General features: G+C 35.0%; 1 protein-coding gene across 1 annotated transcript; it reads left to right on the top strand.

Moving 5' to 3' along the window:
* The first annotated feature begins 1,443 nt into the window (after positions 1–1,443).
* On the top strand, positions 1,444–19,726 carry gabrz (gamma-aminobutyric acid type A receptor subunit zeta). The gene is made up of 10 exons (XM_052570819.1): positions 1,444–1,662; positions 6,466–6,543; positions 12,616–12,716; positions 12,982–13,049; positions 13,885–14,102; positions 14,470–14,552; positions 16,611–16,748; positions 16,840–16,992; positions 17,298–17,491; positions 18,530–19,726. Exons 2-10 carry the CDS (start codon positions 6,491–6,493, stop codon positions 18,863–18,865), a joined length of 1,344 nt encoding a protein of 447 aa, XP_052426779.1. The 5' UTR covers positions 1,444–1,662; positions 6,466–6,490; the 3' UTR covers positions 18,866–19,726.
* The last annotated feature ends 1,132 nt before the right edge of the window (positions 19,727–20,858 follow it).

Raw genomic sequence — 20,858 nt, 5'->3', positions numbered from 1 at the left:
TCATTAATTTAAACAAATGTGCTTACTTTTATGGTCTTTGCTGGTCAGTTACTGCTTAGATCAACAACCTAAACAGCATATTAAGCACTGTGCAAACCCAAAATGCACTGTTTTTCTATATATCTTACAGTAAAAAATATATAATCTACAATTTTCAAGAAATAAAAGGGTTTATGATAATTTTACAATAATAATAATATAAGTGATCTTGTTTGATAAACATATAACCTGATTTTTCTACATTAATTTTCTGTTATACTGTATAGATATAATGGTGAATTTTGTTCTGTATGGTAATTTGTCAGAACAATTGTCTTAGTTTATTTTGCCATCCATTCAATTTACACGATTAATGTCTTGCCTGTTTTAATGTGGTGTAGTTTTTGTCCCAAGTCACGCTTCATACTGAATAATAAATTGAATCCCTCGTGGGTTCACAATTCGCAGTTCTGTTCTCATGGGGTGATACACTAAAGGACATATTTAAATGTCTTGAGTGGGAGTGTTGCGAGAAGCCTTCACCACTTGTATTTGCATGAGCGAGCAGAGAACTTTTTGGACAGGAACAGCATAGCGTTTGGCATGCAACCCTGAAACAATTTTTATTCTGCAGCATTGTGGGAGGATCCTATTTGAATGCATCTTGTGTAATGTTTGATCTGACAGGCAACATGCTGATGTGCATGGATATGAAGTCAATTAGCTTTGGCACCAACGGACTTGCAGGTGCTTGATGAAGATAGATCAGAGAAGACATGCTGTTTTTAACCACAAATAAGTTCTGGGCTTTTTTTTTTTAAATAGCTAGTTAACTTACCTTCTCAAAACTTTAATAGCCTACAGCCAAACGTACAATGATCTGCACACATTTTCAGCTCTGAAATATACCATGAAAACATCCATCAGTTTCAAAAGGAAATCTCTTACAATCAGATCTATGTGCCTGTTGGCAGTAAGATGTTGGAGAGCAGCAGTAAGCGGGTTTATTATGAAGACCTGCCAGTTCCGTGGGTGCTGGAACTGGAGCTTCCCCCAAAATTGCAGTATCCAGCCTCTAACAACCCACTAAAGAAATTAATGCATTTCTGCACTCGATACCACATTATTCCCTAGAGTGCTCTGGTATAATCCATATTTGATGCAATGTCAAACATTTCTTATTTGCCAGGGGTAAGTGGGAGAGCATGTGAAAATACAATTTCATGCCTCAAAGGAAATAACCTCTTGGTCAAAGTGACATGACATATAAAGAAAGAGATGACAGACATGTGGCATAAATAGCCCATGGGGATTAGTAGTATGATGTGCATATGTGATAATTACATGCCACTGCGATTCAGTGTATATTTTCCAAACATGTGAGATGCTACTTTCCAAGTCTGTTCCCTCCAATCACCACTGAATCATCTCTGACAGGTTCTTCTCCTATGAGCACAGCGCAGAATGTGTGCTTGGGATGCAACCAGTAGTTTAGAGGGACTGCTGTGAAGTAGTTGCGCATCACTGACGGATTCCAGCGCACTGAAAACCGCTGAAAGTCACGTTTTTTTTTTCTTTTCAAAGAACTAAATGGCTCGGACTTACAACCGATACAACATATGTAGATGAGTGATTCGATATTCTAAGCGTTTGGGAAATGCAAACGATTGCCCGGCTGTAAATGTAAGTACGCAGTGAGTCATATGTGATGTAATGTACGTTTATGAATTTCAATTCAATATTCTGACATGTGAAAACATGCAAAGCTGGGTCTGTAAGATAGATTGCACGGTTATGTTTAACATATCGTTTACTAAAAAAGCGAAAGAATGTTTGTTGTTCAAATCATTCGATTTTGAAACCTGTTAAGACGCTAAACAGTTTGAAACCAGCTTCTTTTGTATTACAGAGGATGGTTTGTGTTGCTATGATAAATGAAAATTGCGTTTTTTAACTAATGTGAATAGTTTGAATGTATATTTTGTTTGTGTTTAAAACTGTTCCACTGTGACAGATCAAATTTAACCCTTTCAGTCTTGAACTAAGTTCAAGGGTCACAACAAATATGACCATGCTTTATTTTTACTCTAAATCTTAGTATAAATTATAATTAATAAAAATATCAGTTCATAGTAATGTTTTATAGTTTTTATAGTAAAACTTTGGGTTAGGCTGAATTAATAATTTGAGCGTCACAGTACATGCAATTGGTTTTGAATATATATATATATATATATATATATATATATATATATATATATATATATATATATATATATATGTATGTATATATATATATATATATATATATACATATATATATATATATGTATATGTATATGTAGATATATATATATATATATATATATATATATATATATATATATATATATATATATATGTATGTATGTATATATATATATAAAAAAAAAATTGACAGGTATGGTTTGAAAATACTAAAGATTGCATTAAAACTATAGGTGCATTATAAGTGAAATAATATGTGTCTGTTTTGCCTTTTGCTTGCATGTAGATTCCAGAAAAAATATGACACTCATAGATTGCCTTATTAACATCCAAAAGTTATGTTCACTGGAACGAATACTGTGTCTTAACAGATTAAGAAGACACAGAGTTACATGAAATCCCTTGAATTGAGATTACATTGATGTCCTCAAGTGACATGAAGGCTTATTGCTAGTGATCCATTTAGCTGTTTGTTGCTATCCATTACTGTAAACTGTGGCCTAAAAAACTATGAGAAATTGTGCAGATTTCCATCTCCTGATTAGCTGAGGGCTTAAGACTAAGCTCTCCATTGGTTTTCATGGTCTCATGTTCTCTGTTGGTAAATGATCAGTTCTGTTGAAATCTGTTTATCTTGGGTGCCATGAGATGCCAGATACTCTCTATCAAAGGCAGGATGATACTATTTACCCTGTACACCCCCCCCTCCACATCCATCTTTAATTATTTACAATATTCTGATGAGATGAGATGATTTCCCTGTTACATCATACACACAAATAAACAGCAAAAAATAAACAGATGTTTTTTTTAGTAAATTATATGGCCAATACAGGTTTTATAAAATAAAATGGTTCACATTATGCTTCTGTTTTGCTTTCATGATTAATTCAGAAGGTTCTCGTGGAGATATTTTTAAGTTAGTCAAAGAACAGTAATTGGACCTTGCCATTGCGAGAAGCAAAATCAGTCATTCACTGACCTAGATTCTCGCTGAGATATATATCTGGTGTTTGAAGTCAATATAGCAAGAAGGTGAGCAATAAAAAATAGCTGGGGCTCCTTGCTTTGTAGATGGATATAGCTTAAAAAGGAAGAAAAAGAAAGGATGTAACATGTGGCCAAGTATGGTGTCCCATACTTGGAATTTGTGCACTGCATTTAACATATCCAAGTGCACACACACAGCCGTGACTAGTGAACAAACACACACAAAACACACCTGGAGCAGTGGGCAGCCAGTGCTGTGATGCCCAGGTAGTTCGGGGTTCAATGCCTTGCTCAAGTGTGGTATTAAGGGTGGAGAGAGTTCTGGATATTTACTCCCCCACCTACAATCCCTGACAGACCTGAGACTACAATCCCTGACAGACCCTGAACCCACAACATTTAGGTTACAAGTCCATCTCTCTATCCATAAGGCCACAACTTCCCCAAATTAGCACTGTCAGACCAGCCCTCAGTTCTCCTAATTATACTACCATTCAAAAGTGAAAAGGAGACAGTAAGATATTTTTTGGAGGAAAATAGAGAATACTTTTATTCAGCAAAGATACGAAAATTAAATATGACAGAAATGATTTTAATGTAACTAAGAGTTTATATTTTAAACAAATGCTGTTCTTTTGAAAGTTTCTGTTCTTTAAAGAATAGAAAAAATGAGGCACAGTTTTAACCAAAAAAAAAGAAAAAAGTTTTCAGCGTTGATAATGATAAGCAATGTTTCTTGTGCAAAAGTTCAGCATGTTTAAATTATTCATGAAGGATCATGTGACACTGAAGACTGGAAAAGTGATTGCTGAAAATTCAACTTTGCCATCACAGGAATGAATTAGATTTTAAAATATTTTAAAATAGAAAACAGTTGGGGTTTTCCAGCCTTGGAGAGTATAGGAATGGAACCTTGAAAGAAATGAAAAAAAAAGGCAATTGTGATATTTTATCTAATAATTAAGACTGTAAAGATATAAACTCGGAATTCTGAGTAAAAAGACAATATTGTGAAACATTCTGAAGGAAAAAAGGCAGAATTCCAAGATGCAAACTTAGAATTAGGATAAAGGCTGAATTGTGAGATGTAAATTTAAATTTGCAAGAACAAAAAAAAGAATTCTGGGTTTATATCTTGCAATTATGGATTTTTCCTCTAGAATTCTGAGTTGTGAGAAAAAAGTATGAATTGTGAGATTAAGTCTGTATTACCCTTTTTTTAATAGATTCAAAACATATATATATATATATTTTTATCTTACTGATCCCAAACATTGGAATGGTAGTGTACATTAGGCTTAGATTAGAAAGTCAATAGGGCAGAGCACTGTACTGGAGACACAGAACCCATGACCACCACAGCATTCCCAGCTTCAGGCCTTCTGGGGTTTCCTGGAAAGGTTACTAAATATGTCCAGTCTACCCTTCCCGTGGGGTTCTCCATCATGGTCCAAACCTCATGGAAGATGTCATCTGTCACTCTAAATGAGTGACACCTCAGTCTTAAGATCTGGATCCTCCGAGCAGTCACTGACTCACAAACTGCTTGGAACGAGAGAGAAGAGAGCAGCTTTTGCAATGGAGAGAAGAATAAGTGTGTGGGAAGACTGCACTTTTCATGCATGCAGGTACAAATAAATCAGAAAACATCAAGATTTTCTCCAAGTGAGGATGTCAACTTGTGCTTACAAAAATTAAAGGGATCGTTCACCTAAAAATAAGTCTGTCATCATTTAGTCATCTTCATGATGTTCCAAACCTGTATGAGTTTCTTTCTTCTGTGGAATATAAAAGAAGATATTTTAAGAGCATTTCTTCTGTGTGGACCTCATTGACTTCTATTAAACAATTCAAAATGTTTTTTTTAGAAAACCTATTTTTTGTTCCACAGAAGAACATAAGTCATGCAGGTTTGGATTGACATTATTTGGAGTTAAAATATCCCTTTAAAACATTTTCTGTAATTTGTACCTCAGTTTGACTTACAACAAGAAATACAGAATGCACTTGGGGTAACTTGCTTTACCATTTTCAGGAACAGTGGTACTTATTCTGCTACCTGTCTCCATCACAATCCATCATGAAGAGCTGATGAGTAGAAAAGAGACAGGAGTGTTAAAGTAAAAATAAATTAATAAAATGTATGTGGAGCAATCTGGATGTAATAGCACTGGTAGACAGAATGGAAGAACATCTCAATACATTTTTTGTTTGTGATGGTTTGTTTAAAACATTATTAACATGTTAATCTGGGTCAACAGATTTTTTTCCATGCTAGCTACAACAGTTTTGTGTTTGTTTGGTCATGTCTACATGATGAATCCATGATGATATTAATATACCTAGACTTCTTTCAATAGCACTATCCATGCGATCGAAAATTTAAATATTTTTGCTTCTTCCAGCACATTGTGTGTTTTATGAACACAGGCTTCAGGGCAGACGTCTGTTGTCTCAAACTCATCGTCACAGCTGCACACAGATTGAAGTGCTGGAAGACTGAGCAAAGAATCACAGACTATTTTTGCCTATCAAGGCTCAAAATAGACATCAAGAAGATAAAAAGTAGCTCTGAAATATAGGGCCAGCTAAAAGCTGCGTTATTTACAAGCCAAATAGAATGAGGGTATTGAGAATAATTGTAAACCCTAAATACTGCTTATACTGTTGTATCTTGTCGTCTTTGTGTAGTTGGGGATCACATAAGCTAAAGAGGTTTTACATAATTCCCTGGAAATATGCACAGTTTATATTGAGTTTTATGTCACCATCAGTAAATCTGTTGTGAGAGTGAACTGGATTCCAACATTAAAACATTTTTAAGGGATTATTTCACTCGTTGCTCTGGGATTATACATCAGAGTGCACATTTCCAAAGGTTACATTTATACATACAAGTCTGAGGTTAAAGATTCCAGAATGTATCAAAGTTTCAAAATTGAAAATCCTTTTCCATATATTTTCCTATCTCCATTGGTTAAAATGTATCTTAAAATATGTTATGAGCAGTATTAAGCCTTTGTTTTTAAGGGTATGACCTTAAAAATGTAAGTTAGTGGTATCTGTCACAAAACAGTCCCTAGACACACTTAAGCTGGGTTGATATAACCTGCCCAAATTTTGCCTGGATCAAGCTAAAATGCTGAGTCCTTGTTCTAACTGCGAAATTTGTCAGTAATGCTTAATCTCTGTGTACAAATCTGTTGAATCTCTACATAATCTCTCCATTCTTTGTCTCTCATTTCTCAGTCAGACGCTAAACGCTCAAGCAGCCATGCATTTGTGCAGCTCTGTGGGCTCTTTGCTCCTCCTCCTTTTCATCAGCAGGTAAGAAACTCCTGGTGGCTTATAATGAACACACTTTTGCTATCCCTACACTCATTACTGCCATATGGCTAGCTGAATATGACTGCATTCTACACTGTTTATGGCTTTTGTGTAGTTCCCCCTTAATTTATTTGTGTCTCAAAAACCTGTAGAGTGTAGGATGTGCATTCACTTCTGTAGTGACTTTGTAGAGTTGATAAACACGGCGCTTCTTAATGCTCGCAGGAAAGCTGAGGCGGAAAACCCATTTTTGTCAACAAGTTCTCCTGGGTGATAAGCTCTCAGACTGACGTCTTCTCCGAGATGACAAGCTGGTTATAATTTAGGTTTTACTCTTTTGGCACCAAATAAAAGACTATATGCCTTAAGTATCCATTCACACCAGAATATGTGGGCTTGGTGAAAGGAAGGATGGAATTATAGCTAATCCTTTGAGTGAGCCTGAATGAGACTGTCGGAGTCAATGTATGGGTTACAGAATCGAAATAACAGCCCTCATATCGTGTCTCCTCTCTGGAAGCTTATCTTTCCATGCAGCAGTACAGTAGCTGCTATGCTAACGCGATTACTGGTGACAGTGTAGAGACAAGGCACGTAGATTTACTGGAACGGCCACCGCTCAGCCATGTTCAATGAGAGTTCAGGCAGATTCCATTTAATGAGATATGCATCTCATCGTCGATGCTGGTATTCTGGCCTGACCTTTGAAATTTGATGGGAAGATGTAGGACCTGGTCAGAATGGCTCAAAAGATCAAAGGAGGATGTTGAGGAAGTGTGCCAACATCAATTCACCTCACCATCTGCTTCCCCCACCCTCTTCCTGTCCTCCTTTCCCCTCCAATCTCTAGTCTCTCTTTCTGGCAAACTGGTAGACTTTAGTGGGTGTACATATAGTTTGGCCAGGAATTCAGCTTCCATCACATAACAAACCACAACAAGAGCCATACGTCATTTTTTGGTTCTTAGAGCTTAGAAGATAAGGATGAAGGCTTAATCTTGCAAAGGGACTTGTAATGTTTTTGTTTGTTGAAATCTAAAACTACTGGTTTGAGGTCCATATATAGACCTATTAGTGTTTAGGTGGATTTTAAAGGGCCATGCGATAAAAATGTTCCTTGATCTTTTGAGATAAAATACCTTGAGGTACTGTGAAATCATACTGTAACTTTCAGAACTTAACTCACTTTCCAGCAAAAAACTAACAAAGAAACATTTTTTTTCGATGAAGTATGTTGGGCCAAATTTGGTCCATTGAGGTCATGCAAATTAGTTTTTTGCAACACTAGGCAACCTCAATTATTTGCAGAGATTATGTGTGATATTATATGTAGGGCAAAAACAATAAGGGAACATTCCATTTTATAGGTTTGCAAATTTCTTTTTAACTTTGAATGTTCTCTTAACATTCTGAAACAAGTAACATTTAAATAACGTTATAAGAACATCCAGCTAAAAGTTTTTAGTAATAAAAAATTCCTTAGACAATGCATAACATAACTATAATTTTTGTGCTAACATTTTAAGAACATTAGTAAAAACCATAACTCTTATCGACCCTTCTATCAACATTACCGGAGGAGCGTTTGTTCATACTTTGAGAGTACCTTGCCAAACATTAGCTGAGAATGTTCCTTCTTAGCTGGGATAAAGTGAAAGCATTAAACATAAAATAATTCTAAACTGCATTTACTATATACATAAATAATAAAAACATGTCACATATATGACTGGTCAACCCAATTCAATGACTGTTTCTCTCTCTCTCATTCCTCTCTCACTCACTCTCTCTTGAACACCCTTGTGTATTTTGGAAAAATAAGCCTGTAAAATGCAATCTGCCACTGCCCAAATTTGTTAGTGACTTTATGAAAAACAAGCTCAAAGTCGCTAATAGTAAGCAGACATGGCAATACTGTTAGAGGGTTTAGGATTTGGCAAAGAAAACTTGTGTTTCACATGCCTGTTAAGTTTCAAGATTTGGTGAGAGGCTGAAATGAACAAAAAAAAAAAAAATGTTATTTGGCACGGAAAATGTACTAACATTATAATTGGACCTTAGAGAAAAATATTTATAATATGACCCTTTTAAAAGTTATTTCAACGAAAACTCCCCATGATTAAAGTTTTATTTTATAGGTCAGTTGGCAGAGATCTGTAGAAATATAGTGTAGGGCTGTTTTGTAGATGAGAATCACAGCTGAATGATCTATTTTAAAAGACATATTTAATGCATGAACCCGCAGTACAGTAAGCATTCATTTCTTTGGCACACACTTCTGGGTAAACCAGACTAGATCCAAACCACATGAAGAGATCAGAGTGCTGAATATAATTAGTTCATCATTACTCTTAAATCACTAATTTCAATAAACACATTGCCCGGCAAGCTTTCTTGCATATTTATTTATTTATTTGGTTTATTGCTGTTTCAGACAGTTTTCTATCAGTTAAAAAACATTGAAACTTAAATTATTTTCTGCACAAACTTTCTGGGGTTGTTTAATATTTCAGTGCTGGACAAGGTCTCCCAGATACTTTGAGAGAGAGAGAGGTTGCGATGTTGGGGCTCATATCTCAAATGACCACTGATGTGTGTAGACGGGGAGATGGAGTTGATACAAGCTTGAGAAACTGTCTCTGCGGTCCAGAGCAGAAACAGTTGGGGAGACAGTCCTGCTAGGAGAGCTTTTTCTCCATACACAACACGTCAGTCAGCCTAAACACCAGAGACGTGGCTGGATTTAGTCTCAAGGTTGGCTCAGAAATAACAAAGAAAATGCATAAAGGTTAAAAAAAAAAAAAAACATCCTAGACACCCTGCCATTTTTTCATGCAGAAAACTTACTGCCAATTATGATGTTTTTTATTTTTTATTAAAATTTATTAATCGTATTTATCAAATTAATTGTGTGTCTACATCATATTTTGCAGTTTTCTGTGAAATGAGAATCAATTCATATTTAATTGAAAGTTTTTAAATTAAACAATACTGTTTATATCACTTGGCAAAAAAAACAACAACCCTAATCTTAATAAATCCTAATGCTAGTTATTAAAACCAACTTGTAAAACATATTTCCACTAGGTTTACTTGTAACATTTGTAATCATACTTAATTTTCACACTATGAGTTAAATTCAAGTTCTTGGCTCATACAAATCGTAGCCTATACTGTACATGTTGCAGATGAATCGCTGATACAAATCATTATGACTCTGACATGTCAGAAAGAAATGGCTCTTGTTTCACCGAGTCTTTGAACTGTTATCATGGATCATCATGAGAGAGAGAGAGTATGTCCAAATTAGCAGAGAAAAAACTGTCTACCCAGCATTCACAGACCAATAACCCAGCACTCATTCACGCATGACTGGACTTCAGCCTAAAGGGGGCAGCAAACAATGTGTTGCCTCCCAACACTAAAAATGTCTAATCTTACTAAATAGACAAGTCTGGCACATAATCACTCTTTTTATTTGTATCCAGTTCCATTTAGAAGAATTTTGTTTGATTTAAAATTCACACAGCTTAAAATGAAACCACACAAATAGCATTGCTTTGATGATAATGCTTTCTTTTTTTTCACCTGTATTCTAAATACTAAATTCTTTTATAGAATTACTGAACACCCAAAGGTAAAACTCCATCATGATTTTCTGACTAGCATCGACGACCAAGCTTAAGTGTGTAATTTCTGTGCCACTAGTGTCATACTAGTCTCAGAATTGCAAAGAATATTGCGAAAATAATGACTGTTTGCCATTTGTCAGATTGTCAGATAGTCCCACCCCCAAAGTCACGTCATTGGCTGAGCCAGTGTTTCTGTGTCAGGATGCTTAAACAAACAGAGCAATGTTTTCCTAAACCACAGAGACATAGTGTTATAACCTACAAATGGCTTACTTTTAGCTGTCTCTGCTTATTAAGCTGAGATAGGAGAAAATATCATAACATCAAAAAATTGCACACTTCAGCTTTATCGTGTGGCATGTGGAGTCAGACTTCATCTGGAAAAGCATCCTAAAAAACAGACATTCTGAAATGCTAGCTGTGCTTACCAGTGAAAATAGCTATACATCATGTAGAAAGTCTTTTCTCGACCAAGTCTGCAGTGATGCAGAACACAATTGGATGTGTCTGAGAGGTGAAAAATGTTTTCCAACAGCCTTATGTGTTTATAGGGGGTAATGTAGGAGGCAGTGACATGCATGGTTCGCTTCTTGTTTAATTTATTCATTTATTTTAGATTTTAGTAACAGTTTAATGAGAGTAATAATAGAGCCATCATGTCAATGACCTAGAGCTCTCCGTCTGTCTTCCAAACTCTCTCTGTGTCTCTCACACTCTCTCACCATCTGTCTCACTTCCCCTCTTTTGATCTTTCCCAATCTTTTTTCTTCATACAAGTGTGTGTGTGCATTTTTAGCATGCATAATTCTGTACATAATATGGGTGAAAATGTCAGAAAAAAATGTCTCATACCTGAAACAGGTAAATGTGAAGGTTTCAAATGAGTGTTTCTGGCAAATCATGTTTATATTAAATTGTAGGTTTAAGTTAATAGCCTATACAGAATTATAATTTTTTGATTCCTTTTAATTAATTAATTTATTTCACAAATTATATTTCGGGGTCAGTAAAATAATAATAATAATACAAAATATTGCTCTTATGTTCACTATGGCTGCAAAAATACAGTAAAAAAATAGCAGCATTGTGAAATATTATTATAATATTTATTAATAAATAATATAACATTATAAATTAATTAATGAATTAAGATTTTTCAGCAGTTTTCAGTGTCACATGATTCTTCGGAAATTATTCTAATAAGCTGAAGCTTATTAAGACATTTCTTCTTATTATTCTAATTTCTTATTTCTTTCATATTATTATCAATGCTGAAAACAGTTGTGCTGCTTAATATTTGTGTGGAAGCAGTGATACCTTTTTATGATGTTCAAAAAACATAATTTATTTGAAATAGAGATCTTTAATAGTACCATTATAAACATATTTACCATCACTTTTTATCCATTTAATGTATTCTTGCTGAAAAAAGTATTCATTTATTAAAAAAAAACATACTGTATGACTTTTGAGTACTGTATATTGTGAGCAAAATTAACATGAATTTCATAAGGTTCTAACATTTGATTTGCATCTTTTATTTTAATGACTGCAGCACTCAAGTTCTATGAACTCCACATGTTTGTGAAATCTGATAATTGATTGTTTTAGTGTAATTTGTGAATGATCCAAAGAGCATCTTGAGATTCAGTGAAAGCAAACACATTGCATAAATCAGTCACATATAAGTCTACAGTCTACTTTGATTAGAGATCTAAAACTGCTGCTCAAACTTAAATATTTCCAATTCATTTTACATCAGAATGTTTTATTGCTCTAATTGTTTCATTGTTACTCCCTAAACTTTCTATTTATGTCCATTTTGTATCTCAGACATCCCATGTACACTTTTGGACCTGACAGTATGTATTTATAGAAGAAGATGAATATTGTATTGGGTGATGTCTGAGAGAGCTAAAGAAGGGACGGAAGAGATCTGCCACAGTAAAAATCCACCTCCTGCAGTGCTTGGCCCACAGTACTTGTTTCTGTTCATTCTAGAATATTTATAAGGTTATTGTATAGTGTCAACCAAGCAGGTTTTTTTCTTCAGACGTCTCTTGAACTATTTCCTACATGTGCCGCTGTGCTCTGTGCGGTTGTTACTTTGAAGCTGAATAATATCTGAAGCTCATGGGCCTTTTACACTGTAGAAACAGAGGCTTCGCTCTGCGGGAAAGAACACAGTCGCTTCTACTATCGCTGAGGATGTTCAAAACGCACATGCAACAGTCGGCAGCAGTGTTTTAATGAGAGAAATGATGAAGCCTAAAAATACACAGTGTTTCAAATCTAGGTCATAAATTATTGGCAATTAAGACCACATGATTAAAACATGCCTTGGCTCGGTGGAAGTAACATTGACTTTCTGCTTTTCTGCACTGACTTAAGGGCTTAATGTGTGTGTATTTGTATGTTTTGTGTTCTGCTGTTTTTACAGGAGCATGGATGGCTGTGTCGCCAGCACAGAGGAGATCTTGCCTCCCACCATTCAGAAACTGATGAAGGGATACAACAAGTACCTTAGGCCATTCTTTGGCAGTACGGCGATCAAAGCTTTTACATTTACTCAAACTATTATCTTGCATAAGTGGATTTTTTTCTTCTATTAAAGTCCTATCATCAACAACAACTACAATTAAAACAAATGTAAACTCAGTGGAAACGCTCCGGGCTTGAGTTGATGCAGTCCAATCTTGTAACACATGTAAATTAAGAACTCTTTTCTGCTGTCTTTCTCTGTTAGCAGTGTTGTCACTCTGTAGTAAATGCAGTGCATGTTGTTGTTGCGTTTTGTTTTTTTTAGATGGGCCTGTTACTATCGGAATGAGTCTGGATATCGCCAGCATAGACACCATATCAGAAATCAACATGGTATGATACTCTTACACACCACAAGTATCCAAATATTAAACTAAGGTATCACAAAATATTCAATGTTTCTGTAAGTGTTTACTTTAAAGCGTATACAACTAATAAGAAGGCATAATGAGAAAATCTTTATTTGTATCTTGAGGAGATGAAAAGAAGAAATTGTAATAAAAAATTAGTTTATGATGAAAAGTGCTAACTTATTAGAAATGTCATTTTAATATTCATGTTGCTTTCATGTGTTTTAAGATTTTTTTTATGTTGACCTTGTAATATTGTACTTAAAATATCATAACTTGATCTCCTGGTAATCAAGTAATAAAATATTTTCCTTATACTTTAAAAACACAACAATTATTATAATTATTTTTAGATTTGAATTATGTAAATTTATGTGTTAACATTTATAATATAATATAATATAATATAATATAATATAATATAATATAATATAATATAATATAATATAATATAATATAATTTAAAGAGTATAATATTATATTAAAAAAATGTAAGTTATAGTTTTTAAGCCCCACAAAAACTGTTTTTATGCCTGACGGTCCTGGTATTTGCGGCTCTGAAGTACCGGCCAGATGGCAAAAGTTCAAAGATGGGGTAACTTGGATTCTGGATGTGATTAATCATGATTAATCATTTGACAGCACTAATTTTAATGTATCTTTTTAAAAATCTGAGTAGATAAAACTGAGAGTCACATCATTGACCCATATTTCAAAGAGACTGTTTGATCTTGAGTTGTATAAGCTGAGTGTATGATGTAAAATCTAAGCTTGTGGTGCTCATGGCTGAAATAAGCATCTCTCTTGAACCTCCCCAGGATTACACAGCCACCATCTTTCTTCGTCAGCGCTGGACAGATGAACGCTTGTGTTTTGATGGCAATAAGAGCTTGAGTCTGGATGGGAGACTGGTAGAGCTCCTTTGGGTCCCAGATACGTTCATTGTGGATTCCAAGAAATCTTTCCTGCATGACATCACTGTCGAAAACAGACTGATCCGGATATTCCCCAACGGAACTGTGCTGTATGCCCTGAGGTACTGAGGTGTCATTCACCGGATCTGCTCTACAGTCAGACACTGCTGGGGTCTTGTGAAAGGTTGAGGAAAGTGTTCACTGTTAAAGGACTGACTAGAGAGGATTGATGGAGTGATTAGGGTTTAAGGGAACAACTAGAAAGAGGCAGGGATAATTATGGCCAAGTGGAAGAGTTCACAATAGCAGAAAACAGGGTAAGAATAGAAGCAGTGGCAAGGGACTCAAAGCTTGTGTACAGATGGGCAGCTGGCATAAAAAAATTAAGCTCAAAAGTAGCATCCACAGACAGTGAGCTGATTTCCAATGTTATATAAGCAACAACATTCTCTCATTTATGTCACTCTTTTTTTCTCTCTGATTCTGTAGAATTACTACAACGGTGGCCTGCAGTATGGATCTAACCAAATATCCCATGGACAGACAGACGTGCACCCTTCAACTTGAAAGCTGTAGGTCTCAAATAATGTGCTTTTTCTATAGCCAGATTTAAAACAATTTACAGTGGGTTTCATTCACTTTCAATTGCTTAAGTGCATTTATATAGGCCTAGGCTACACATGACTATATTTTTATGCATGACCATATAGATAAATGCACCATACTGTAACACATATTTTGTGTTATTCTAAAATACGAAAGACTCATTGCAGAGTTTAAAATATATTTATAACTTTCCAATATACACAAATATGCTTAATATACTTTTAATTTTAATAATATATACTATAAATGTTATTTTTCATGTTATTTTTTATGTTAAAAATATTTAAAAAATTTATCTCAATTTTAAATATATATTCTAATATAATTTTAATATATACTTTTACTATATTTACTATACTATATAGTAAATTTACTGTATACTATATATTAATGAAGATTTTTTTTATCAGTTTACACGTTTTACATGCAAATAAATGTTATTGCAATAGTAAGTGAATGTCTGAATGAGAACGGTGTGTTTTGAGCTGACCTTATTTAGTCTCTTCCTGAATCTGCAGTACAGATTGCTGTGTCCCCACCAAAGTGTGATTTAGTGCACATATGCTGCGTGGCAGGCATAAAACTTTTAAAATATGTGCATGTTTCAAGACTTTTTCTAAATTTGTAAAGTTCCTGTGAAATATTCATTTCACTAATGATGGTTGCTCCTAGGTGTACACACCAATGTCCCTTAAGTTGTAAAAAATTCATCTGCATACAAGGTATTCTCTATGCTCACTCTCCTAAGACTTCTGTGTGAGTGTTTACCTTGGCATGTATGAATATTAAAAAGGTTTTATATTATTTAGAAACATAAGCATTATGCTGATATGTTGCATTGATTCTGAAGCCACTATAAGATAAGGAAACAGTCATTCAAAAATATTTTAAGGTTTACTTTGTCAGCTGGTGTTACAGTACATGTGCTTGATGATTTTGGCCAGTTGAATGGACATTACCCTGCTGAAAAGACTAGTATTATGACTGGTCACCAGCATATGGTGTGTTTTGGATGCTGGCATCTTTAACTGGCTTCTACCTTAACAGAGACTGCTATATGTGTTTTTTGGCAATACTAGATGGATTTCTCACACAATATGCAGCAGGAGATAAATGAGCCAGCTATTGTAGACCATCGTCTAATCAAAAATATAAACTCGCCTTGGCCAGCATGTTAATTCTTAGTTGTGTGTGCTGGTATTTTCAGCAGGACATAAAAACTAAGTTAAATTAGCGACACAAGCTATTACTGTGTGACAGCTAAAGTTTACTTAGCTAGTATTCACAAATCAGTATGTGCTTCTTGTTTGATTAACTAATTGCTGGGTGGAATCAGGACAACATATTTCACAATGTTTTATGCTCTAGATGGAGGAAAAATATTTAATCTGTGCAGCAAGTTATTTTTATGAGATTTATTTTGCACACTAAACTTTGTGTGACACAGTGCCATCTTGAGGTGCACATTTTGTATTACAACAACATGCTGCAATAATAAAGCTGCTTATTTTTCGTTGATCAAGACACTATTATATTTTAACAAAATAATGACTTTACAAGAACACATTGCTTAAATTTGTGAGATGAAGAAATTCTATTTAGCTAAAACATTTTCTTGTATCATTTTTTTTTCAAACTGTAAATACACTGTATAAAGTGATTAAACAAGCAGTATAATTGTTGTTGTCTAGCTGATAAAAAAAAGATCAGAAAATGCTAACAAGGATGTGTTTTACAAGCTAACCGAATCAGAAAACTGTTGTAATCCTTATTTAGCAACTTTCCGTAAAGGGAACTCGTGAATTAACTTTCACTGGCCTGCAAATGACTGCATTGCTAATGTTATGGTAATGCCTATATCATAGCGTAATGCTCTAGTAGCATTGCATATAAAATTAGTGGTAATTGAATGCTTTTATTACTCGTATAAGTGTAATTTGGTGGAAATATAGCAGCTCTCAGCAGTGGAATTACTCATTATGTAGTGATAATTGGCTCTTCAGTATATATCCTTTTTTCCGCAGGGGGATATAATGTGAAAGATGTGGTTTTCCATTGGACACGGGGAAACCAGTCAGTTAGCGGTCTTGATGATTTACAGCTGGCTCAGTACACCCTTGAGGATCACTACACCTCTGAATCTGAAGCCGTTTATGAGACTGGTATGTCCACACACACACACACACACACACACACACTGGAGATTTTATGTGCTGTATTGATGTTTTTACTTTCTCTTTAATAATGTAACAGGTAATTACCCAAAGTTGATCTTCCACTTCAAACTCAAGCGGAGCATTTTATATTTCATTCTGGAGACGTACGTTCCTTCCAGTGCTCTGGTGGTCCTGTCATGGGTCTCATTCTGGATCAGTCAATCTTCAGTACCTGCTCGCATCTGCATAGGTAAAAACAGAAAGCAATCCTTAGATACCACATGAACATGGGACAACACCAGTTTTCTCTTGGTTCATTTTTCTTGGTTCATGTCAAATTAATTTTGATAAATAAGTCGCACCTGACTATAAGTCGCAGGACCAGCCAAACTATGAAAAAAAGTGTGACTTATAGTTCGGAAAATACAGTAACAAACAACCTTTAGTATCAACATATTTAGAGTATTGTTATTTCACACAAAGTAAAACTTAAAAAAAAGGGTATTGGATTCATTAACGTTTTATAACTCAATACACTTTGTCTTTAACTCATAGGAGTGACCACAGTTTTAACTATGACCACCCTTATGATGGGAGCCCGCACCTCTCTACCCAATGCCAACTGCTTCATCAAAGCCATCGATGTGTATCTGGGCATCTGCTTCAGCTTCATCTTTGGTGCTCTGATTGAGTATGCAGTCGCTCATTTCTGCACATTACACCAGCCAAACGCTGCCAATGCATATATGGTGAGAGTCTATGTTAAAATAATTGTGGCCCATAAAAAAATGATGTATGCTGCTTGTTAAATTTACTTATAGCAACATAATTTTATAGATGTTTACTGTGTTCAGTCCATTCCAGTTTTTGAAAGTTTGCTTCAGTTTAATCCATTTTTTGTTGCATTAATTGAAATGTACTGTACTTTAATGAATCAAGTCTCAATGAGAACTGTATATGATTTGCAAATGTCACTGCAGTGACACGCAATCTCCTACTTTTGCTCTTCAACATTAACAGGTCTTTCCATTTACTCAAAATACTGACTTGAATATATTGGAATCTACTCAATACAACTGAGCTGATATAAATAAAAAACACTAACTAACTAAAAATGTATGTTTAATATTAAGAATATTAAGACCTTAAAGGAATAGCTCACCCAAAAATGAACATTTTCTGAAAATGAACTCACTGTCAAGCATTCCAAGATGTAAATGAGTTTGTTCCTTAATCAAAATATAAAGAAATTTAGCATTCTTGCTAACCAATGGATCCTCTACAGTGAATGGGTGCCGTCACTGAAAAAACTGATAAAAACATAACAATAATCCATGACTAATCCACACGACTCCCATCCAGTCCATCAGTTAACAACAGATTTGACCGGAGAAAGCGATATTATGGATAGAGGATTCACATTTTCTTCATAAGCATTGATTAAGTGATGAAGTTAAAAATTTCTTGATGAAACATTTGTTGTTTGGACTCTCATTCTGACGGCACCCATTCACTGCAAAGGATCCATTGGTGAGCAAGTGGTTTAATGCTAAATTTCTGTTCAGAGGGAAAACAAATTAATTTATATCTTGGCTGGCCTGAGGGTGAGTAAATTTTCAGAAAATGAAAATTTTGAGGTGAACTATTCCTTTAAAAAATATTGAGAAAAACCTAAAAGCCTTTTTTTAAGAATAGTAATGATACCATAATTTCCATGAATTTTATAATAGTCACCTTGCAGTATTCATAACTATAAATCAAACACATTTATCTCATCATTGCATCAGTATGGGCAGGAAATGCAGGAGCGTGAGGATGAGATGAACGGCATCGTCACTTCCATCGGCAGCCATGCTTTGCGGACCCGTAAACGGGAGGAGATGCTGTCCCGGATGGGCAGCACCAGCAACCCCACCCCCAGTGAAAGTAAGGAGGACATCAACACCTCGCAGCCACAAACCCGCTGCACCAAGTGCATGTCGACGGCTCGCCAAATCGTGCGGTGTCTGAACTGCTGCAAAGTGGAAAACCCGCACTACATCGACAACTACTCAAGGCTGACCTTCCCCCTGTCCTTCATCGTCATCAACCTCCTCTACTGGACATACTACTTGTACTTCTAAAGCTCCTGTTGTCTGTGCGTGTGTGTGTGTTGAGGGTCAATAGTGATGTATGTGTGTCCCTTTCTGTGTCACAGTTTACCTAAGGGTTTTTACTCTTACATGTCAGCATGCATTTCAGTTCAACTTGAGTATGACTGACTGTGTTCATGTCACCCAAGTATGCATCATTCCTTGAGGTACGCAGGATCTGAGTGAGTGTGGACTGTATACAGATTTGTACCATGTCTACATCTCTGTGTCAGAAATACGTGGCCTTCATTTTCCGATGGAGCTTTAGATTCACTCAAATCCACAACAAAATCGGCCTAGCTGTAAATTGCGATATCTGTACAACAATTTAAAAATTGACATGAATGTAAGTCTAATTACTTGTGTTTTAGCACAAAAAAGCATGATTTATAAATCACTGTTGACAGAAGTATTAATTGAACTTCAGAATCGTTTCAGCATGTTTGACAGCTATAGTGATCATAACTGAACCAAAGACTTAATGTGTATCTAATGTTCATAACTACAATCTGAATTCATATGAGCACAAGTTATGCATTGTTTTTGGGGCATCTACTGTATGTATTTGCAAATTCAGCAGTCATGTCTTGTTATCAGCTGCCAAACAAATATCAAGCTGGTTTGACTCATTTTCTCCTGGTGTTTTATCTGTGTGAGTTCTATGGAAATATTCTCTTAGGGATAGAAGTCTGATTATGAATGATTCTCTGTAATTTGCATGATCATTTATTTATTCTGCTGTATATTGTTGTATGTATTTATTTATTGTTATTGAAATGCTTTTATCTGATCTAAAGGTCTTGACCAAGTTAAAGTTGGGCCATTAAAAGAATAAGTGATCAAAAATGAAAATATGTAGATTTTTTTTTCTCATCCCCAGGCGAAATAAGATGTACAGTAGTTTGTTTTCACTGGAACAGATTTGGAGAAATTTGGCATCATATTGCTTGCATCCTCTGCAGTGAATGGGTGCTGTCAGAATGAGAGTTCAAACAGCTGCTAAATCTCAGATGAAGAAACTAAATCATCCACATCTTGGATGCCCTGAGGGTGAGTCATTTTCATTTTTGGGAAACTATTCCTTTAAGAACTGCACTACAGTATTTTTGATAGCAGAATATTTTTGTGAAAATGCCAAAACTGAAACAGTGATGTGCAAATTTGCGAATGGCATATTCAACTCTGACATTTACAAGACTTCTTGGCAGATTTTTATGCATTGTTAATGTCAATTGTTCTTATTTGCATATAGTTTGCAGCATACATTTTTTACCACTGTCAATATGATTTGTTATCAATATGTCATAAAAAAATTCCCGGTTTGTATGACCTTTTTCACGAACATGTTATTCACCTGACCTTTGTAGGTAAATCTTTTCCTTTACTGTTAATGTCATACTTCTAACAGGTGAATATATCTTGTGCTCAAGCTGTACAAATATTTATTTTCTCCTTTTGCACTGAGATTTCGAATTACAATGGCAATATTACTTCGCCAAGAAGCATTTTGTTTTTGTATATACTGACGGAATATTGCAAATGACGTTGACCAAATAATATTTATTATTAATACTGTTATTTTAATAATGCATGAAAGTTCCATACCATAGTTAGAGAGACAACAGGCCATGTTGCTATGTTTTCCATGCATGAGGAGTTCTGCATCTGTTTCCACAGATAATAAACAGTTGTACAATCCATAAGACTGGCTTTAAAGTAATCGGTTTCAAGACAGAACATAATATTTGTATGAAAAAAAAATCATTTTATTTGTTCTTCCGTGCATTTACATGTACACACTGCTGTCTGAAAACATTTATTTACATTTTGACAAATGAAACTACCAGATTTATCTGTACTGTACAAAAAAAAAAAATAATAATAATGGTAGCTAAATTTACAAGTTGTAATGTCCTACCACAAAATGGCAGTACATTTGTCGCTGCAGCATATTACTGCCCTTGTCAGCGCTGTTCTTGATGCC

This window comes from Carassius gibelio, chromosome B12 (assembly GCF_023724105.1).
Source record: "Carassius gibelio isolate Cgi1373 ecotype wild population from Czech Republic chromosome B12, carGib1.2-hapl.c, whole genome shotgun sequence".
Lineage (NCBI taxonomy): Eukaryota > Metazoa > Chordata > Actinopteri > Cypriniformes > Cyprinidae > Carassius > Carassius gibelio.
This window is presented reverse-complemented; position numbering and strand designations above follow the sequence as displayed.

Excerpts from the sequence above, each read along its gene's own strand:
- gabrz (XM_052570819.1), top strand. The coding sequence starts at position 6,491 with ATGCATTTGTGCAGCTCTGTGGGCTCTTTGCTCCTCCTCCTTTTCATC. Across the intron at positions 16,993-17,297 it reads ACCTGCTCGCATCTGCATAG|GAGTGACCACAGTTTTAACT; the intron begins GTAAAAACAGAA and ends TTTAACTCATAG. Across the intron at positions 17,492-18,529 it reads ACGCTGCCAATGCATATATG|TATGGGCAGGAAATGCAGGA; the intron begins GTGAGAGTCTAT and ends TCATTGCATCAG.